Source organism: Myzus persicae, unplaced genomic scaffold (genome assembly GCF_001856785.1).
Source record: "Myzus persicae strain clone G006 unplaced genomic scaffold, MPER_G0061.0, whole genome shotgun sequence".
Classification (NCBI taxonomy): Eukaryota; Metazoa; Arthropoda; class Insecta; order Hemiptera; family Aphididae; genus Myzus; species Myzus persicae.
Genome location: NW_019100888.1, coordinates 1 through 23,629, shown reverse-complemented (window position 1 = coordinate 23,629; position 23,629 = coordinate 1). Strand labels below are relative to the sequence as shown.

The 23,629-nt window shown below is 30.3% G+C and overlaps 3 protein-coding genes across 5 annotated transcripts; 1 reads left to right on the top strand and 2 right to left on the bottom strand.

Annotated features, from left to right (window-relative positions):
* Positions 1 to 807: 807 nt before the first annotated feature.
* On the bottom strand, positions 808 to 6,260 carry LOC111026590 (glutamate receptor-interacting protein 1-like). 3 transcript variants are annotated; one of them, XM_022304690.1, is made up of 9 exons: positions 6,033 to 6,260; positions 5,818 to 5,913; positions 4,955 to 5,105; positions 2,874 to 3,161; positions 2,341 to 2,516; positions 1,766 to 1,852; positions 1,542 to 1,674; positions 1,238 to 1,467; positions 808 to 1,067 (listed from the first exon to the last, which is right to left on the bottom strand). In XM_022304690.1, the coding sequence occupies exons 1-9, from the start codon at positions 6,121 to 6,123 to the stop codon at positions 823 to 825; spliced, it is 1,497 nt and encodes a 498-aa protein (XP_022160382.1). In that variant the 5' UTR covers positions 6,124 to 6,260; the 3' UTR covers positions 808 to 822. The 3 variants fall into 3 exon arrangements, with proteins under 3 accessions (XP_022160382.1, XP_022160381.1, XP_022160383.1); XM_022304689.1 differs by having other exon boundaries at positions 6,018 to 6,259; XM_022304691.1 differs by lacking the exon at positions 6,033 to 6,260 and having other exon boundaries at positions 4,955 to 5,118.
* Positions 6,261 to 8,172: 1,912 nt separating this feature from the next.
* On the top strand, positions 8,173 to 14,560 carry LOC111026588 (sodium channel protein Nach-like). The gene is made up of 10 exons (XM_022304688.1): positions 8,173 to 8,537; positions 9,561 to 9,761; positions 10,224 to 10,380; positions 10,477 to 10,622; positions 10,720 to 10,825; positions 11,697 to 11,973; positions 13,675 to 13,728; positions 13,924 to 14,008; positions 14,095 to 14,192; positions 14,265 to 14,560. Exons 1-10 carry the CDS (start codon positions 8,383 to 8,385, stop codon positions 14,534 to 14,536), a joined length of 1,551 nt encoding a protein of 516 aa, XP_022160380.1. The 5' UTR covers positions 8,173 to 8,382; the 3' UTR covers positions 14,537 to 14,560.
* Positions 14,561 to 14,645: 85 nt separating this feature from the next.
* On the bottom strand, positions 14,646 to 22,652 carry LOC111026587. The gene is made up of 28 exons (XM_022304687.1): positions 22,404 to 22,652; positions 22,175 to 22,305; positions 21,819 to 21,987; positions 21,590 to 21,737; positions 21,217 to 21,323; positions 20,996 to 21,147; positions 20,739 to 20,920; positions 20,400 to 20,567; positions 20,241 to 20,330; positions 20,007 to 20,176; positions 19,761 to 19,935; positions 19,210 to 19,421; positions 18,964 to 19,142; positions 18,707 to 18,840; positions 18,535 to 18,642; positions 17,988 to 18,356; positions 17,683 to 17,934; positions 17,428 to 17,616; positions 17,067 to 17,186; positions 16,902 to 17,003; positions 16,568 to 16,837; positions 16,322 to 16,510; positions 16,073 to 16,228; positions 15,650 to 16,015; positions 15,463 to 15,569; positions 15,261 to 15,400; positions 15,018 to 15,184; positions 14,646 to 14,955 (listed from the first exon to the last, which is right to left on the bottom strand). The coding sequence occupies exons 1-28, from the start codon at positions 22,517 to 22,519 to the stop codon at positions 14,737 to 14,739; spliced, it is 4,887 nt and encodes a 1,628-aa protein (XP_022160379.1). The 5' UTR covers positions 22,520 to 22,652; the 3' UTR covers positions 14,646 to 14,736.
* Between the last annotated feature and the right edge of the window lie 977 nt (positions 22,653 to 23,629).

Below are 23,629 nucleotides of genomic sequence, written 5' to 3'. Positions count from 1 at the left end.
TCTCAAATACGAAATACAACTTAATATTTCATGGTAATAAAATATAATTAGTGTAAAAAAAAAAGCTAACTTCTAATAAATTAAAAATGTATTAGAATTAAGGAAAATCTTATTTGTTACACAAAGTAAAATTATTCTCTGTGATAAATGTATTGCTTAAAAACAAATAAATGACAAACATCAAATTGATAATTAATATTAAATATAGTATGAATAAGCTGAAAATAGCTTAATTTAGAGTAATGTTTTCTTAATCCAACAGTGCCAAAACGTATAATATATATTAATACAATTAATAAAATATAAATTTAAACACTTAGTTTGGCTAACTTTTGTTATTTGTTATTTTTATTAGAGCGTACGTTCATGCTTTAAATATTTAGTTATTTGATACCTATCACATTATTTTTCATTATTGGTTACCCAATAATATAAATATAAAAAATTCTTTTAAAAATAAAAGATGCATTCTATTAAAGGCAATCTAATTAGATTTAAGTAAAAATAAATAAAAAATAAATTAACTCTAACAATTATGAAAAGACATTTTTATGATGACTCTTTCATCAAAATAACTAATATACCTACTACGAGTATATGCAAACATTTAATACATATAAATAATATTATGATGATTGTTATTAATTTGTGGACATTTTTTTTCTCATAAAAGAAAAAGATGATTTTGTTTGAAAAATATTTAAATACACAATTTGTTATTATTATAGAATTGAACTATAGAAATCCAAATTGTCCGAATTTAAATTATGACTATATTATATTATTATAATTAGGTATGTATTATTGCATCTTATTTGTGTGTTAATAAACGCATAAGTTATTGTTATACATAAGTATATTACCTATCGCCGTATTGGAAGTCCGTACTCGCAGTGTTACCACATCTCCGGCTTCTTGGAGTATACTACTTGCTTCTTGTCTAGTGCAATCACTCAGTGATTTATTATTCACAGCCAGCAATGTGTCTCCAATTTTTAATGTGCCCGATCGATGAGCTATAGAACCAGGTACGATTTCCGAAATACACACTTGCCCGTTGCCATCGTCTATAAAATATATATATTATATAAGCACCGATCAATGCGATATGATCAATAGTTACAAATTTGTATAGCAAATGCGAAAAAAGATATTGTCATTGTACAATATTATATATTGACACATTGTACTTGTATGTATTATTAATGTACGTAATATACACGTTCATGGTGTTTACCTGTAATCGTGATTCCGAGACTTCTGTAGTCATTTTTCAACAACTTCACTGTGAATTCTCCCGACGTGGGAACTACAGAGTCTGTTATATCAAACTCCACCTTGATGCAGGCATTTTTTACTTCAGGTCCTAAAAAATCGTGCAGTGGTTGCTGGAATAAAGGCACGAAACTGGTGCTCTTGCACCCGTTCACAGACAGTATACGATCTCCAACTTGCACGCAACCGGTTCTAGAATACCAAAATGTATATTTAAAAAGAACGATTAAGTCGCGAAAAAAGTACATATTTCAAATAAAAGCAACCTGTCAGTGGGTCCTCCTGGTTCTATATAACAAACGACGAGTGCCAAGTTATTGGATCGAACGTCCATTCCAAACCGACCGTTTTCGTCGGCCACCAAAGTCAATATAGTGTAATCTACTCGTACCACGTTATCTATGCACAAACCAATTTTGATGAAATTTAAAATATGATAATCAGACGAAAAAGTCTACGTGTATGCATATTATATGATGAACAATCTTACGCGTTTCCGTTGGTTCCCAAACTACTGGATCGATGGGATCTTCGTATACAGAGTACAAATGTTGACGTGAATCGTACGACGAACAATCTACAAAACGTATTGGTAATAGGTATATACTATAATTTATAATGTTAGGTACATAAATATCGGTACCTAATGTCAGTGGCATATTTGAGGGAGATGCAATAAGCCCGCTCGAGAGCTATATTTTGTATCATAGGTACCTATTTTTTTACCTTGGTAAAAATTTTGATACAACTTAATTTTTAATTAGAAAATATGAATTGCTTAATTTAAATTTGGCAAGCCATGCAGTTTAATATTTAATATATCCTTAATCATGGTAAGTGATTACACAAATACACATATAGCTATCATATTATATATGATGCCTTTCTTTGTCCTTTTTGTTGGAGAAATGAACACTCAAATACAAAACTGTCGTCAATCGTCATCCATAACAGTAAATTTAAATTAAAAATATATGGACTTTGAAAAAACAACTTTTATAACAATTATATAACTTGTATGGTGGTATACTCAAATATGGAATTTAATGGTACATTCGCACTTACATTCGGCGTGTATTAAGTCTGTGGTAAATGCCGGTATTATTTCTAATCTGAGAGTGGACTGAGCGCCACCACACGTTCGTAGCAGTTTGTACACGTCACTGGCCGCTGTCCTTAGCCCAGCCACCCTCGTATCATTGACGGCCACTATCTGGTCGCCCGGAAATATAGCACCACATCTTCGGAAAAATATAATTTCACATCACGGTAATATGTATTGTTAAAAGTATTAACTACAATTAATTTCTTCAACAGCTTACAACATTTATTAATAAGAATAATACTTAAGAGTGAACACTACATAACTAAGTTCCGAGTGGTTCGCACTGCACTTAACTAACTAATACTAGTAATACTACACCTGTAAACGTGTTATTATCAGGTCCCCCTTTTCTCACTTTACCTCATAGAAGAGTAGGGAACACTGATGAGTGTTAACAAAAGTACATAGTGGATATTATACTAGAATGTTAAAGATCACCAATTTAAATTATTCAAAATTTCGTAAACGAGTATACGGGGAATAAGATACTTACCGCTCGGCAATGCTTCCAGGTTTTACGTGATCAACTACGACAGCGCTATTATTGATCGTGTTTGTCAACGTTAGGCCTAGTTGATGGGGTCTTGGGCTCTCAACTTCAACCAACATTGGACAAGTGGTGTTACCGACTCGATCCGCCGCCGATACTTGGTATCGCACGGTCAATCGGCATGCCCCGTCCGACTGTCTGAGTATTGCATCAGCGTCAGCCAGTATTAAACCATTCAACGAAACACCGTCCACGGCTAATAAATGATCACCAACCTTAATTGTGCCTTCTCTAAAAATAAATCAATGTATTAAACATAAATTATTTCACTTATTTAATAACTTAAGTTGTAGTTACAAACTACACTATAACTGTACAAGGAGTAACAGAAAGACCTGACAAATGAAAAATAAAAATTGTCAATAGTTAAAATATGAACAATTATGATTATCTTGTATGGATAATAAATAATTTAAGATTTACTTAAGTCCGATAATTTCCAAAAAGAATATATAAAAAAAAGTTTTTATGTTTAAAATTAATTTACTTAAAAAAATATTGATATTTTTAAAAAATAAAAATAAACTACTTGACTTATAAATAAACCTTTTTACCATCATTTTTCTAATAATTAGATTTACAAATTGGTTATTTCAAATTTTTTCTAAAAGAATTTAATTAGAATACTACATAGTATGTAGTACACTTATAATTTTTATCTTCCGTAAATGAAAATCAACAACTTTATACAGAACTTATAGCGTCCATTAATATAAAAAAAATTATATTAACTGGTACAAAAGTTATTTCATTTTAAAGTTATTCGGTTACATCTTGTGTAAAAACGTTAGAACTGTTATTTGGTCAATAAGCTAGCAATTATAATATTTGTATATGCTTATTGCTTCTACGATTATTATATCAATTAAATACTGAAATTTCAATGTTCTGTACAGTCTATTTCTTTATATTAATACCTTAATTAAAAACGTTTATATTTCAAATATTATATGTATAAGCAGGATAGATCTGGTTAATATATGCAGGGCCAGCTTGAAGGAAATTCACGTTGAGCTATCACCCAGAACGAGTTATTCGTCAATTGACCGTGGTACAAATTTGTCGTATACTTCAGTTTGATAAGTCTCAGACCAATTGCTGGAAATCAATTTCATACGACCAATTGACCGTACGTCGCATAGATCCCTGAGCATTTATGATATTCCCACGGTCGATCGGAATAAATAAATTATTGAGCGATTATTGGTGGTTGATAGTTTTTTTTTTTTAATTCAATGAGATTTTAATAGAAATAATTGCATCTTGTAACTATTATTTTGAGAGGGACTAAATGCAAGAGAAAAAAAATAAAGATATTAATAACAGAAATGAACAGATCGTGGTGTGTAACTGTGTAAGGCACATAGACACATCGATTTTTAAACCAATTTGATGGATAAAATTAAGGATGGATTTTATTGTGATGACATTATTGGAGGAAACTGGAAAGAGGAACATTTTAGCTCAGTGGAAGAAAAAAAGTAATTTAAATTTTAAATATATAATATACTATAGCGTGGGAGAGAAGGACAGTGATAAAATATAGATGTTGAAAGAACCACAGTTAGGTAGGGACATAGGGTCATAGGGACATAGCCATATAGCCATATAGGGTACAATATGAACTGTTATTCCACCAGTGAGGTCAATGTTTATTACATATTTCGGATTTAGTATTAATAATTGATTAGTTTTTATTAATTACAATATCCATTTTATTAAATGATGGAATTAATTGGTTAGTTAGCTGGAACGAATTGTTTTCATTTATTCATCCAGTCACCCAGGTTCATCGATAAAATCAGACTATAAAATCGAAGCCCCCAAAGTAACACCAAAACACGACTCCGAATAGAGGCTCGCCAACTACATTTTACACATAGGTAGTCCCGATATCAGCCAGATCACTGATTATATGATAACATTATTTATTATTATAAATTATGATGAGTTATTAATTTTCCATCAATTTACATTGTTTGAACTATAATCTGGAATCAATTTAAGTTTTAATTGGTACTAACCTGTCTGCGGGTCCATCGGGTCTGACGTGTGTCACGGTCAAAGGCTTGCACATGTCAGGATCCGGATGTGCACCACCACGCAGCACTATCCCGAGACTACCATCTTCCCGTTCGATGAACACATCGATGATTTTGTGTTTCACATACTGATCTGAAAATTAAGACTAAAGGCGTATACACTAAAATACCCATCAAGTTATAAGAAACTAGGGTTTTTATGAAAACAAAGATGTAGATGTGTTTTCTACCAGTTTCACTATCCTAAATAATTCAAGTCCTATTAATTTTCCAAATGATTACATATGCCTCAATTCATAGCTAGATAATTTCATTGGAATCTTTATGATTTTCGTTTTTCAATTGTCATATATACAATATACTATTCCCTATTTACCTATTTTAAATATTTATGACTTAAAATTGTAATAAAGTACCTACCAACTTACCTATATACCCTATATACCAAATATCTAAAATGCTCTTTCGTCGTGATCTTAATATTTTTATATTTATAAAACACCTTTACAGTTCTATATAGCTACATCACTACCATTACACCACTACCCATGCGAAGCTCCATTAATAATTAAATATTAGGTAACTGACTATAATAATAGCTACATAGTATTAAATAATTTAGACTTTTACGAGGATAACGCGTTAACAGAGTGCGTATATTATACTTTGAAGTTAATTTATCTATGTATTCTTTATTAATCGTCGCGTCTATTGCAGCCCGCAGGTCTATTGTATATTTTATTTTTTATATTCAGATCTTTATAGTTAAAGCATATATCAGGAGTCATAAACAATGTCATAATTTTATTATAAGTATTAAATATGGTCTACAGATATACCCGTACATTGATCCGTGTAGGTGCTAGACTCGTAAATCGCGTGCTTGGACACCATTCGTTTGTCTTCACTCTTCCGGGCCGAACACACCTTGTCCAGCAGCCCTAAAATGAATAATTACGAGAAAGCGATCGTGAATATTCGGCGTCGACTGCTCATATACATATATATATATATATATTCGAACGTATACAATAATGTTGCTCACGTGTAGGCTCCTTACATTTGCTCGTGGACTTCCGGTGCTGCGCGCTTTGCTTCGGAGACGTGTGTTTCTTCGACCGCAGCGTGGAAAACTTTAACGACGAAAACATTGCGCCGTCGTCATGCTGATTCGCGGTACAGCGCAGTCAAAAGAGCGACACGACGAGATGACGGCGCGGTGTACACTAAACTGTATACTCTAGACACAGCCGTGTCGGTGATCCATTTGGCTGAAGTTTAATTTTGGAACACACGACTCACCGCTGTATACACCCGCGTCCCTTCCACCGATCCCGAAAACGACGAAAAGAAAATATATGATTTGAAAAAAAAAGTCTCCGTATATATTATGCAGTACGCAAATACGCCTCCGTCGTTAAAGTCGCCTTTTGCCAAACTGCACACAAAATAATAAATATCAACCTTTTCGTGTAAAAACAATTACAAAAAAAGGACAGGAAAATAAACAAATTAAAGAAATTCTATATTTGTTTTTATATACGTCCAAGGACTGGCGTTGACGCGTTTTGCGGTGGGGGAGTGAGTCTAATTATAGAGTGAAGGGATTGGAGACAGGAATAACGAATGAACGTGAAAGCTCATATATACAGTGACGTATGTTAATAATACCCAACTGTGTGATATTAAAATGTTTAGAGAAAAAATGTAGCTAAATTAATTAACAAAATAAACTGTTTTTTCCTAATGAATGGATGAAAATATATTGTTTTTAACAATTACAAAAACTATACTATTGAAAATTCATTCAATAGGTATATGTTTTATTAGTTTATTATTTTTAGTTTTTAGTTATGTAATTTATTCAATAGTATTATTCAACTATTAAACATTATTATGATTTTACTTTTGTTCTTTATATTGTACTGTTAAATGTTTTAATGTGATGCAATTGTTGAGCTATAATTATACAAAAAAAAAAAGATTTAATTTCAATAAACAATTGTTATTTAGTTTAAGCACATATATTATATATATATTTATTATTTATGTGTAAATATCAATGAATCCTCGATACACCAGTTATAACCATACTAACACAAGTGGTTTTACCTTAAAAACTAAAAAAAAAAATTCATGCGAATATGTCCAAGAAATATCTAAGTATGCCCTTAAAACAATAAAACATGATACTATGCATAATATATAAATTTAACATAAAAACGTAGAAAATGCTGGTTTCCATTGTTCAATATTCATTCAAAATGTACCTCACAATACAAAATACCTATTATAATAGATTATTAATAGAAATTAAACAATTTATATTCGAGGGAGTTGTAACTCTGTAAAAACATGAATGACACGCTTGTCACTTGAGTAGCGCGAACGAACACATGTACAAAATATATACACCTAATAAAAAACTTAATATTTAAAAAAATGTTCTTTGAAACCTAAAATTTAAGAACAACGACAAATTGTTTAAAAAAAATTATATTTGTTAAAAAAAAAACAACGCAGAAAATATAAAAACCAAAAATAAAATTTAATTGAACTGCTTCTACTCTAACTTGGTCTGCAATGTTCGTGGTTAAAAGAAAAATAATATATATACTATCATAAACATCTTAACCCAGCGAATAATATATATTAATTTATTGCTGTAATTTAGTAGGTAATTAATGATGACGATTATTGTTCTATAGTTATTAGTAGTATCGCGTATGAAAAAAGTAGTGAGTAAAAATATAGTGACCGATATGTAATTCTGTAATATTACTAAGTCAAGAACTTTATAAAAAGATATTAATATTAAAGTTAATTACCAGACACCAGATAATACGATAGATTACTGTAAATTGTAATATTATTAATTCTATCCAAATATTAAAAAACGATATAATATCTCATAGTATCTCAATCTAAATCCTGAGATATGATACGAATTGTGTTTGAAATTCTAACAAGCAGCTCTTTTAAAAATAAGATAATTTTTTTGTGTTATTTTCAGTCAAGTCATGGTAATTGGTAAAGTTAAAGGATTAAAGCTTTAAATCAAATATTCAAATATAATAGAGTATTTTTTTACCGATGAATATTTGCAATGCCATTAGTTTTAATTTGAGGTAAACTATCGGAGGTAAACTGTATATACCTCATACATAATATAGCCGTAATAATTGTTCTCCGTGACAAACATTATACACAAAATAAATCAATAATAATGTATAAGTACATATACCCCTTGTTCGACACCAATAATTTGAGCATATGTTTCGTACACGCCAGATTGACAGAGATAACTTTTTCGAATTTTCACAGTCATTATGCCTGCTGTACATAAACACATTTGACGTGCCTGCTCGTTGCAATACTATAAGTATAGTGTCGGGGAAACAACATTAACAATGTTTGACGGTTTGACTAACACAGAAAAAGTTGAAGCGTCGAAAACAAAATTATTGAAGACCAGCATGCGTCTCCAGTTCAACGAATTTTTTAACCACAGCACATTACATGGCGTTAGATATATAGCACAAAGCGATCGACCACTTCACGAACGGTATTTACATTAATTTGATTAATTTAACCATTCGTCTCATTGATAACCGATGACTGAGTAAAAAATATCCAATGTAAAAATGTAAATAAATTCATTGCACAGTGCGATTCACTCTCATTATTTTCTTTAACAATACATTTTTCATAAAAATTCTGATTTTTGGAATTTCTATAAATAAGTAACTCAAAGACAATATTGTCAAATACTTGAACTGTTTTTTTGAGCCCCGTGGTGATACAAACTTGTTTCCATCAGTTGAGGTTCCCTTTTCTACTGTAAGTTATTTAATGGACATTTTTCTCGAAAATGTTGTTGTAGGTACTTAATTCAAAATTTGAATGAGTAGTTTCTCTGTTATTACATTTTTTATTCTAATAAGGAATAAGGGTAATAGTCCTTAAAAATAGTTTTACAAAATTATAAAATAGATGTAATATTACAGGATCATATGGATCTAGTATTTATTGAACTTGGACTATTTTTACAAATTATTATAATTTCGGTAGATTGGTATTAATCACTAACATTTTTAAATCATCCATTATCGTGGACCTTACATTTTCCAATTTCCTTAGTAAGTGCTAAGTAGCAAGTACACACTACACATAGTTAAATGAGTAAAAAATTATTGCATATGTATTGGAATTTAGGTACACTCATAAGTTACAAATTGTTCTCTCTACATCTCACACCCAGTTTTCTGGTGTCGGAAGGGGCAAAAGTCCCTCCTTCCCCAAATAATATCATCGAAAAAGTGCATCATCTCGCCCCAAATTCCGCTTATGCCTAATGCCATAAACTTACATGGTACGTTTTCTAAACCTTTAAAATTTAAATGCATATCACTCATTTTTTAAATGTCCAATTGTAATTCAATGTATGACATTAACAATATTATAGCCACATTGTATAATTAAAACTCTTTAGAGCAACGAAAATTGCTTACAAATGATAAAATAATTATACTTTAAAAGAAAATATTCGTATTTAAGACTTACATATTTCAATATTTTTTTTTTATAGGTTCATGTGGTTTAGTTTTTTATCTGTGGGGATCGTTGTCACTTCTATCATTATAATATCGCTCTGGGAGAAGTTTCAAACAAGTCCGACCATCACTGGTTTAGATACGGACTTTCACAGCTGGGACGTACAATTTCCAGCTATAACGGTATGTCCTAAACGACCAACTTCCGATGAAAAAGTATGGGATTACGCAACGAGGTAAACAGATTTTTATATTGTAAATTTATAACCCAAGTATTTCTATAATAAATAGGGTATAAGGGGTATTTGTAACTTGTATTTAGAGTACAGAAATTGTATGTTTCTATTGCTGTATATTATTGTATAATGTATATATTATATACATAATATATGCATTTATTTTATCTAATTAATTACAAGGCTACTTCATCGATGTATGTATCGCAAATAAATATACGGTTGTACGTAATTATTATTTATTTGAATTTTGAACTATTGTGGACTGCAGCAAATAAACAATGATTTACGAGATTTGATGAATTGTAGGTACTACTGCATAATTCTTTAAAATGTAAAATATTGTTGATTGTTCCTTATCAATCATCAGTATAATGCCGCATTGACATGTGCCATTTTTTAAGTACGGTAAAATAAATTTTTATTATTGTGCATTACAGTTTTAAATTGATATTTCTTTAGTGTGTACGATAATAACACAGAAAATGAGCGAGCGGAGATATTTTTAAAATTTGTTAACGAAGTAGCTTCGTTCTCTTACGATAACGTCCAAATGTTTAAACAGTTTTCTGAATACGATTGGCTACCAAAGGATAAGTTCAAAGATTTAGCATACCAAGTAATATTTCGCTTTATTTTATACTAGAAACTGGCTACTATAGATATATAACTAATATAAGAACAACTTACTACTACTGCAATGTTTGACGCATAGGTAGTATATCATTGCGAGGACTTACTGTACGACTGCACGTTCAAAGGCGAACCATACAACTGTTGTTTGGGGTTTGAGCCAGTATTTACCGAATATGGATTTTGTTACACTTTCAATTCCAAACACGTTGTACCGGATTGGCCGTGGTAATGCAATTGATAATAACATAATCGACACCCAAAACAGTAGACGTTTTTCACAATACTCGTACCATTGAATTTATTTTTATGTATCGGTCGACAGGATGCCCGAAAATTATTCCAAGGCTGGCATAGAATACGTCTTCGAAACGGACAACAAGCTGACAATCACGTTTAACATGGACAACGTAACTAAAAACCCGTTAAAGGTAAGAATCATGTGCATTGGCACGAAGAGCACAACAAATTAATTTAGCTACACACGACATACCTGTAGGCTGCAGTGACCTATGATTTATGTTATTATTATTATTTATATTATCTATATTATTAATTTTATAACTGTAGCCTAAATTGTCCGTATTACTTACGACCATAGTATTTACCGTATACTACTATATATACTCAGTATACAGTATATAGACAACTAGACAAATAATCACTAGGTAGTAGGTAATAAGAGTACGGAAAGCGGCAAAACATGGAAGGCACTTTTTGATTATTCGATTACCTACTCGTACGCACGTAGGATGGTATATCACAGAGCAGGTGAAATTTCACATATTCTGTGACGGTACCTTATGCATAGGTATATTTAATGTCCATACCAAATGTGTTCAGTCTAAAGCTTAAGTCCATAATAATTATTGTAATTATGCACGACTGTCGCGTAGTCCTAAACCTAACCTTACATCACCGCGAGATGTTGTACCGTCGCCCGTAATGCAGCTGTTAATTTGTAAATAATTGTTAGTTGGTAATTGCTATATACATTACTTGTCTAATAGTTTAAGGTCTAACCTGGATTTTTTTTATAATTTATTTGAATAACTAAAAAAAAGTATCTATCAGATTGTACTTGGTAATTTGACCATTCTATCGATGAGTGATCCCTATCCATGGCACTCTCAAAGTATACCAATATGTCTTTCTTCTAATACTTCCAGGCTGCAGTCTCTGCGTAGGTAATATTAGATACTTATAAGTTATATTTTAAGTACATAAGTAATACTACAGTAATAGTACATTTTTTCTATAAACTCCTAATAATTGTACTGTATTTTGTCGATGATGCGGCAGGTATTCATACACAGCATGGACGACATGTTAATTGTTGACTCGTTACCGCAACACCTGTGGACCAGGAGGATAGCAAAAATATTTTTCAACAGCAAACAAACGTATACCACCGAAGGCGCACGACAGTTAACGATAAAGCAGAGGAAATGCGTTTTTCCAGATGAGATATCGTTATTGACAGACTCCAACTACACGTTTAGTGCTTGCATGATCCAATGCCGAATGGACACCAGCAGGAAACTATGTGGATGTGTCTCCTGGTTTTATAAATCGATCGGTAAAATTTGAAATTTAACTTTTTTTTTAAAATAGTACCTATAGGCCTGCGTTTGGGGGATGCTGGGTGTTCCTGGCCACCCCGACATTTTGTAATTTGGGCCCTAATATGCGTAAGTCCCAGAGTATAGTGAGCTCATATTTTAACTGATATTACTAGAATAAAATTTATTTTTTCTAAAATATGTGGTAAAAAATAAATCATGTTTCACGATAGAAAAATAATAAAACGTTCAATATTTTTAATTTGAGTGGAATAAGCAATAACTCATTATGATTATAATAGTTTTAGATGTTATGGACTACAAAAGTACAAACAATAAATATACATTGTAAATTGTAATTATCTTAGAAATAGATATAATAGATCCAAGGCAATATAATATAACTTGGCAGGTACTAGTAATTATGTATCACTGATTAATATTTATAGGTAGTAGGTAGATTAGATATTAATGTATAGGTAGTAGGAAGATGTCTTGTTAATAGAGGGACCAAAAATATTGTAGGCACTCCCCGAAATTCAGGCCTGTGAACTCTTATAATAATTGGTCTGTAGAAGGTGATAGTGCTATGATATAAAAAACAGTATTTATCAAATGCCAAATGACAAATATACTCTAAGCTATTTCTTAACATATCTATTCGACTTAATGCAATAATTGCAACTTAGCCAATATCGGGATGTATAGTAATATAGTATTATGGTACATAATATATTTATATTATATCTGAGCACAGTTGACTCATAAGAAAATAATTTAAGCGCAGTTGACTAATCTCTGGTAATAAAACTGAAATTTACGTCCTAAGAAAATAGTCTAATTTCGGCCTAGACTGAAGTAAACACTAAATCGTATAAAAATTAATCCTGCAACAAATTTAAAAACATTAGTGTTATGATGTGAGTTAGTATATTATTTTATTTTGGCTACCTACGTCCCTACTACGACTTGCGACCAATGACCACAAACACAAACATGATGCGGATTTCAGATCCAGTATCCTTACATAACGTTTTCTTTAATTTTATCCATTTAATTAAGTTTAAAAAGTATACATTATTCGTTACCCTATATATATAGGGCAAATGGCGAATAAATAAATCAACAAATTGTATTGATTTTTCCAAGTAGGTACCTATAATACAAGCAATACCTATCTATACAAATATATTTAGTAAGTATGACTACCATATAGAAAATACAGTGTGTTTCCTGGTTATGCATGTGGCTATTAGCCCAAAAGTAGTAAAAAGTCAAATATTAATAAATAAATCTTCTAGTATGTATAGGTATATTGCAAAAAAATATTTCAATGAATACGCCGCGTTACAATTTTATAATTAGGTTTGCTTGTCCTAATAGTAACCTACATACTATTCCCCCCTTAAGTTTTTACCACCAGACCATTTATTTTCACGCTTCGAAATGAAAATGGTAATAATATAGAGTGATTTCGAAAATATTATTGGTACTTGTTGCATGCGTCTAAGTTATAATAATTATTACCAACAACCTGTCATACCAGCCCCCGCCCACTTGATCACTTTACAAACATATACATATGTACTTGTATTTCTCAAATAGGCAATTTTCTATTTAGTTTTAGTTTTTACCAGAAATAATGTTTATATTATAATTCCAAAGCTCACAGATTTATTGAACAATACATTAGTACCTAATTAATATTATTGTTTTAGATGGATACGAGTATTGCGATTTAGACGGACTAAATTGTATTGGTAAAAATCTCAGTACGTATTTGCGGTTTAATATTTAGTAGGTATTAGTACATTTTTATCGATGATACAAAATACAAATATACAATGCATAAAGATAAACCTGGTAATTTCCTCTCAAAAATGTAAAATTCACATCTCTACATAGTATAATCACTATAATCAGAATCTTTGTTTAAATCAAAAATTAATTAACTTGACATGTTTTAGAACAAATATTAAATGGACTTGCCTGTTCATGTGAATTGGGGTGTATGAATACAGTTTATGAAGTAGAAAAACTCCAAGATGCCCAGTATGTTGATATATTAAAGCAATAAAATATTAAAATCAAATTAAATGTAAATAATGTAAGCACTAGACTAATATAATAATTATTAGGTCTGATCAGATTGATGAACCTCTAGAAATCAGTTTCGTATCATGGCCAATGGTGAGATACAGAAGAGAAGTATTATTTGGCTGGGTAGATTTGCTAGGTAATCCACAATATTTGTTGAATAAAAATTTATTAGATACTAATATTTACTATTATCTTGAATTTCTTACAGTTGCTTTTGGTGGCATAGCGGGTCTATTTTTAGGTTTCAGTTTGCTGAGCGGAGTGGAAATTATATATTACTTCACATTAAGAGCATGTTGCATGGTAACAAATAACCCAAAAGCATTAGAAGAATTAAGTCAAGAATATGATCAGAAAGATGAACCAATTATAAATCTAGGGTTAAAACCATTGTGGTCAGTTGAAAACAAGGAAACTCCCGCTGTAATGATTAAGAGTCAAGGAAAAAAAGAGGCATTTGCTTTACCTTTTTTGCCTTAAATATCAGTATATATTTATCAATTACTATAACAAAAGCAAAACACAAATAGTTGCACAACAAAAACATTTTAACTAAATCTTAAACAAAGTATAAATTTTCTAATTTCGACTAGATTATTTCAATTAGAAATATTTGTAAACACTTAATTAAAATATATAGTAAAATTTTAATAAATATGATATTAAAATTAATAACTTAACTAATCTCTTTGAATAAGATTATTTATTTGTTCATACACACAATTCGGACAAGCCGAATTACTAATATCTTGTAGAACTGATTGTACAGTTGCAGCAGTATTAGGTAAATGATCTAAACGAGCAACAACCTGTTGAGAATCTATATTAAATTGTTCATTCGATAAATAACGATGGCCACAAGAGTATGCTAGTAATGTGTTTCCCAACGTTTCCGAGTCCTATAAAAATAAGTTAAAATTTTAAAATGTATAATACAAGAAATAAATTAATCGTTTTGTACTTGAAACTCTAAGTGCATAAATGGTTGCTGTTGATCAGTATTAAGTGCTTGTACTGAACGGCTAAGTAAGTCTTCAGTCTTAGTTTCTGATACTGGTTCAATCCATGCGGAACCTGGTGAATTAGTAACAGTGGCCAATAATTGTATAAAGTCTCTTTGATCTTCAGCTATAAAATTAAAACACAAATTCAAATTCTATAGAGTTTTTGTGACATTTGTAACAAGTAACAATGATAAACATACATTTGGTTTGTATATTTTTTGAAACAGAGGAACATAGTTCCATACAAAAATTCACAGAAAAACATCTCAGAATCTTTTTGGGTTCCATAATTTTTATATTCAAGTCATTAAGGTCACGTGCTTTAGATACGTCATTATTACTGAAATCAATAAAAATGTAGTTAAAAAAAAATTCTTCAATAAACAAACTGCTATAACATACCATAATAACAGAATTCCCAACGAATGATTGAGTTGATCCCATCGATCCATTAACAATTGTTCTAATGCATCAACTGGGAAAGACTTTGTCAACCAGTATGTAAGATACTAAAAACAAATATTAATTTTAATTTATAATAATAATCAATTTATATAACTATTATAAACACTGAGTTATTAATACATACTTCATGTAAAAATGAAACCAAATTATCTTTTAGTAAGAATTTGAAATAATAATCAAACATCTGAGAAATTTTAGTGACTCCAGGCCATTCTTTTACAATGGTTTCTTCAGTGGCCATACGCAATGCAAACGATTCAGGAAGAGAAGTTAATAGCTCTCCTTCTTCAAGATTAATAGTGAAGCCCTCAGAAGGTGTAAGAGGAGTTGAAGCCCGTTCTTCATGACCACCTTCTACATTAAACCCAAACATTTCTCCATAGTCTCTTGTTTCTACAAATGCTTCAAATTGATGGAACAATGCTGTAGAAGGTTCATCATTCATCAATCGAATTTTGCTAATTGCTTGATGGTTTTTAATTTCAAGACACTGAAAATAATATTGTCTAAGTAATTACACCAAATAATTTTAATTCAATAAATTTACCATAGACACGACAGAAGAAATATTATAATAAGGATAAAACCACTCTATTGCATAATGCAACAAATAATCTATACCATATGAACTGGATACACAATCCAGATTTTCAAGAAAGCACTCAAATGAAGGTATTCCAGGAAAATTAATACACCGTTTAACCTAGAAAACCAATTACAAAGATAATTAATCATAGCATTAATCAATGCGTGTAATAAAAAATACATTTTTATACATATAACAAGTATAACTTACCTGAACCGAAACGATATCTTTGATATTGGAAAATGAAAATCTTAATTGTGGCAATAATATTTCAATTGGAGAGTCCAGTTTATTTACAGTGCCGTGCTGGATTTTAATTACTTTATTAGTTGATTTTATCATGACCATTTTACCATCTAATAATGTTTTAGCCAAGTCTTCTTCCGGAATTTTGCCTAACTAAAAAATGCATAAAAATAAATACTTGAAGGTTGAATTTAAAGAATAAATGCTTACTTGTCCTTCATGGTTACTACCCCAACCCCAAAGTTTATTGGCTGCATCTAAAGCTAATGTGAAATCAGCTCCACACCTAACTTCTTTTATTAGTGAGCCACTGGTTGATGATGAGTCTACTATAACTGAAGGTGGACCCACTAATGTTACAGTTGGAACGAGTCTCTCGCGTATACCTGATACTCCTAATTGTCCATCTAAATTCAGTCCCCAAGTATATAATTGTCCAGTTGTACTTATAACAGCTGAATGGTGACAGCCACAACACATCTAAACATGAGATCATGGTATTATTATAGTTGTTTTTTAAAAATGTATAGTTACAAATGTATACTTGAAAGATATCTCCAGAAATGTGAGATGTATCCACAAGTGTCGGACTTAAATGTAATAAACCATCATCAGCAGTCAATGCGTCAATTTCTGCATCGTCTGCCTGAAAACCAAATATTTATAAATTAATTAATGACACAATCAAAACAAAAATGGAAAAACTCACTTGATCACTCTCATTTAACACAAGTTGATTTCTAGCTCGTTTTTGTGATTGTGCATGGAATCGAAGTACTTGTGGACTACTACCCCAAGTATATAGGCGACCAACATCGCTCAAAGCTAACTAGATATTTTAAATAATGGATAATAATTAAAATATTGACTGTCTATGGTAATATTATATCTTTACACAAATACAACCATCCCAATGCATTCAACAATTTATATAAATACAATTGATATTTTATGTCACTTCAGAATAAATTCATAATATATCTTTAGCTTTAGATAAAAAGCTATTTTTAATATTCTTACATTAATGTTGTTGTTATTATTTCTATAATGAATTTTTGAGTTGTACTTACATTATGAAAATAAGCTGTATAAATACACTTAATTGGTTCAGGGAGTCCATATACTGGAACTGGACTAGTAATTTTTGTTGTGCTACCATTGCCTAACTGACCAAATGAACCAGAACCAAAAGTGAATACTTTTCCATTGCTAGTAAGAATAATACTATGTGAATATCCTCCATATGCACTAATAATATTCTAAACATATTAAAGTCTTATTAGTCTTAATTAAAACAGTCTATGGTGTAAAGTGATTAAAATTACTTCATTTTCTAAGGCCTTCAATAGTTTTGGTTTTTCACAATCATCGATTGCTCCGTGACCTAGTTGACCATAAACACCCCAGCCCCATGTCCACAATTTTCCACTTGCAGAAATGGCTAAAGAATGATATTGGCCAGCAGAAACACTTACTATCAACTCGTTTGATAAACTATCAACTAACATTGGATATGGAGCTTGACCACGCCGGCCAGTACCCAATTGACCATAATGATTTGAACCCCAAGAATAGACCTATATAATTTAGAACTTAGTTAAAAGATTTTAGTATTTATAATTACACTTACTCCATTTGTAGTAAGAGCTATTGAATGATTTCGACCACATGCCACTTGAATAACTTCAACACGTATGTAAACAAACCAAGAGACTGGATTAGGAGTAGCAGTTTTAGTCATATGTGGTCCAACACCCAAACAACCGTATGATGAATGTCCCCATGTATAAAGTTTATGGTTACGTATATGAGCTGCATGAGCCCAACCAGCTCCAAGACTAGACTTGTGTTCTATCTCATTGTCAGAACCAGAGATATTAGAAACAGGTTGGTGAGAATATGATACTGATTGTACAAAATTATCTGAATATTGATTTGAAGATAGTCTGGATATTATCATTAGATAAGTGGTTAACCATTCTTTAATAGAATAATTAAGCTGAAAAATATTTGGCCACATAAAATGTAAAATACAAATTATTAAAAATAATTGATTTAATACTCTAAAGAACAATATTATTTACGTTCAATTTACAATCTATAGAAATGCTATTAGAACATTTGAAAATTGTTTTGGAACTAACAAATTAATACTAAATTTATACAAATTTACTTACATTATTATCTTGTTCAGACGTAGACTCGTTTTCATTTTTAAATTGAAATACCTTGCGTAATATTGGTCGTAAAGCTGGATTGGTTGGGTCATAAAGTGTTTTAAGTTTCTAAAGTATAAGCCACAATATTAAAAATAATTATTCATCTACAATCGTAATTTTAAAAACTTACCAAAAGAACATCTTGAGAAACATTATGTAAATTTGCCTGTACAAACTTAGAATGAAGTGTTGTAAATTTATTACAGGCGACTAACACTTCTGTAAAAATTGATTCTGACACCAAATCCCAAAATCCTTCAGTTACTAAAACAATAACATTTATTTTTAATAATACATAACAATCATTCAGGTTCAATTTGTGAATGTTTGTTATAAATTTTTATACTGGGTGATTAATTTAACAATATTTAGTGAATAATTACTTACAGTGCAAGTATTGACTATCAGTAGATTGTTGATTCATTAAACTAACTAAGACTGTAATAACTTCATTGTGCAATCCTCTTTCAACTGCTAAAAATCTTAACACATTGCATAAACGACTTTGACCAACAATATTGACACATAAGACTTCATCATAATGATTGTTTTCTGATAATAAACGCCTAGATAATAAAAGTAATGTATCACAAATCTATAATTCAAATTAATTCAATCTGTAAATTTATTTACAAAAATTTAGCTTCAAGTCTTGTTTTTTCTCGGCTGGTAGCACGTAATAATTGCTCTGTATAGCTCATTACTGCTAAATTTGAAATATGTAACCTTTCCAAAGCAGTGAGATCTCTCGGATGTGCTTGTTCTAAAAGTGTACTGACAAAAAGAACGACTTTGTCTGTGTTTCCAGAAGAAGCTAATCTAAGAACACGTTTTAATGGATTTGTCTGTAATATAAATAAATAGATTATACAAATATTTTTCAAAATAAGTAAAAGTTTGACACATAACTATATAAACATGTATGTAATATATATTAACTATACTCTAATTAGAATAATAGTACACCATGTAGTGAATGAAAACTAGTGGATTTAGTGTGTGCTCACCCCACCATGAATAATAATTACCAACTGAGCGCCATCAATGGATAACCATTAATATTATAGAGGCTTGCCAACGCCGAAGGGCATAACATAATTTGAGACCTCATTCAATGCGTGTGAAAGCAGTGTACTGTTATTTTGAATAAAGTATAAAATACTATAAATTGATAATTTATTTACCTTTGACAGTCGATAAAGTTGAGTAGCTTCTTCAAATTTTCTAGCACTAAGCTGTTGATCAGCAGCTCTTTCCAATATAGGTCGTATATCAACATCAAACGCTTCCGACAAATTATTTGCTTGTTCTAATGAACCAGCCATAACATTTTTAAATATTATCTCTTCTGGTTTAATACTAAAATAAGATTAAATATAAATTCACAAGTTATTAAGAAGTATATTAAATTAAAAAAGACTTATTATCACCTTAAATTCAAATAATATAATGTACAATTGGTAACTATTGCACATAATTCAGATACAGTATTATCTTTTCGGGTATGTTGTCGATCACACCTTTTTTTTTTATTGGTTGAGGAACGATTTTTATTTTTAGGAGATACACTTTGAGAAACATCTAAACTACTTTCCTTTGTCTACAAAGATAAATTAACATTAATTCTAAAAACAATCTAATTTTTTAATTTTAATTATTATTACTTTTCGCCCCAATACTCTAAACATATCCAAAATTAATTCTCCGCTGTCAAAATTAAAAGTACCTAACAGGCTTTTTTCTTTGTCATCTTCCTGAAAAATAATGTTACTCATAAAATAAAGTACAAAAAGCTTATTGCAAAAAATTTAAAAACAAATTACAATATCACTTTTAAGTTGGCAAAGATTAGAAGAGTAAACACTCAATTTGGTGCCACCATTTTCAGAAGTAAATATAAACTGATCTGTATATAAAAATTTGTCGATATCTCCTCCTTTAAATAACTTGTATACCAAAGGTTGATTAGTGTTAAATCCAGAAGCGTGTACCTAAGAATACGAAAGTTATTGTTGTAAAAATTGTAGCAGTAAAAAAAAATAATTTTTTTTGAATTGTTAAAAACAGTTTATTTCACTTTGAGTATAATTAAATTAGTCATCACTGTTATTTCTGATGTAGACAATCAATAGCTATCTTTAATTGTACTTTTATTATCTTACCAAAATATGATTAGAACAGAAGCTCACAATAGTTTGTTTACCACGATGACTTTGTACATTAGACTTCATGTCAACCACACTAGCAAGAGGTTCAGGGGATGGTCCAGTACTAGGACAAGAACACCCAGAAGTGATTGTATCAGATGAAAAACTTCGTTTTGGATGTTTTACTTCATTCGGCACTAAAAAAATAAAGATATATTATAACAAAACAAAATGATAAAAATATTGACCAAATACAAATATACAATAAATACCACTTTGAACACAATTGACTACAGATCTTTGTTTTTTTGGTGCAGATAATTTTTCTATAAATAGTTGTCTTAATCCCAATAATCGAGCACGTGTAGAAGGAAAATTTGATATAACAGGAACAATGGTATCAATATTCAATGCATTAGTTGGCCTTAATTTTGTTATAAATGTATTACAATGAGTTAATTAAATCTAACAATAATAAACAAAGAAGTTATACTTGGTTGTTTTATCATGTGCACTATGTGGTTTAGGATTTAGCCAACAGTATCCAATGTCCAAACTTTCAAGCAAGAGTTTCCAACGATCTCCATTACTACTGATTATCTAACAACAATATTGCAATAATAATAAAAATATATATATATATATTTATTTTAACAGGTTTTTATTGCATCAATTCAGTGGTTATTAGCCGGTATTACATTTTTTATATTGAATATAGGTCAAATTTACATACAAATTTGGTACATTACATTAAATTACTATTATAATATATTTTTACAATGTTTTCATACATAGTATTATTAGATTAGATGACGGAGTTCAAATAAAAAAATTATGTGAATAAAATGTAATAAGTATATACTTACAATCAACCAAACTGTATTGGAACATGATTCATTTAATATTTCTAGAGATTTTATAGAACATTTTACACAAGTAGATCCAAGACAAGCTCCAGTACGGAGATTAACAAAAACAATTTCTCCTATATTTCCTCCAACGATACCAATATCACTAGATATTAAAATTATACAATAATTATTAATTAATATCCAATATTATTTAAATACACAAACATTACACAATTTACTTTACCTTGAATATGTAGGAACTATAGGTGTCCACCAAGTAATTGCAGTTGGATTTAAGGAGCTAGTAGGTTCCCCGGGAGCTGGTCTAATAATTTTTACCTTATTTCTCCGATCTCCATCTCTTGGTTCAAAAATTTCACGAACAAATACCAAATATAAAGTGCAATCAAACCCTAAAATATTATAAATATACAAGTAAGAAATATTAAACATCAATATAATTTTTTCCTATTCAATTTTTTACTAATTTTATCAATTAGCGTGTAAATGTAAATGTGACAAGATATAAAATTTGTTGAGGTCCACTCATATAGTACACACATACATAGCAAGAACTGTATGAACCTTATATGTACTTACCGCATACAAGGAGCTTTTCACTAGTGGATTTGAATGCCAACGAAACAATTTTCTTCCCATCGTCTTTCGGCCAGGGCAACCATTTGAGCAATGGAGGAACATGATCACAATAAAGTATGAGATCGTTGCTGCTGTAAACATGAAAACAAAATGATACGCTAGAAAGCTTTGACTCATTGATTCACATTTAAATCAGATTACAATATAATGAAAATACTGAGATGTTTACCTGAGTACCAATGCAAATATATTACTGTTATTCGTTTGAAAACTGACGGCATTCGCGATATTGTCGACCCTCAACAGCTGCTTTAAACTCAGTACGTCTCCATACAAACAAGTCATTTCCACAGATTCAAGTATTGTTTACTCTTTCATCATTGATTGCACAAACAACTGCAGAACTGATGACCAAAAACGTTTGGATTCAGATTTTAAAATATAATAGTAATATACTCAGGTACTCTTAAGTGTAAGTTTAAGACTTTAAAAACAAAATACAATAATATTATCACTTATCACTTATCACTTATCATAAATTGTTCAGAAAAAAAACCGCTAGAATGTAGATTGGTCGAAAGCATACACTTTATACAACACTCCAACTATGTAGGTATATACTATATACAATATACCGTATTGGCGATAGAAAATGAAAAGCTGTTACGGGGACGCCGTGTACATAAGTATAATTAATACTTATGTCTAAATTACTGTGTATCATTTATAATGTATGTGTTATTTTTCCGCGAGCACTGTTACAGACTACTTCTAGACGGTCTAATAATAGTTGATATGCTTTATTGCTTCTATCGTCATTAAAGTCTATGATCGAATGCAAAGTGGATCCAAGATATTAATATTAATATTAATATTTAAAGATCTTGAGGACACAGGATCTCTGGTATATTCTGGTACGAGTTGTGGTGGTATATTTAACGACGAAACGGTGGCGGCGAAGTGTCCTAGACCACTATTATAGGTACATATCAAATAATATTATATTATACGTCATAATATATGAATATTAAAAATTAAAATAACAAATTCCTTTAATCAAATTTTCAAATGATTTTATTTCTTATGACAACCTTTTCATCAGTAACACCACTACGACCACAGTTTTAGAACCGTTGTATGCCCATAGTTTTAATCTTTTGATAATCATAAATAAATAGGTATTTACTATAACAATGTTTTAATCATAATTTCTAATAATTTCAGAAATCACAATGTCAAATGGTTACAAGCTCATAGACATAATATAAAATTAATTATTGAAAATTCAAATCATAATATTTTTTATGAACTGCACAACATTTAAATCAGAACTACACATTTAAATTTAGAACTGCGCATTCAATGCACAACTGCACATTAGCACAAGCTCCATTACATATATTATATATTTTACATTATACACTATATCTACAAGTACTGAAATACATAATTTTG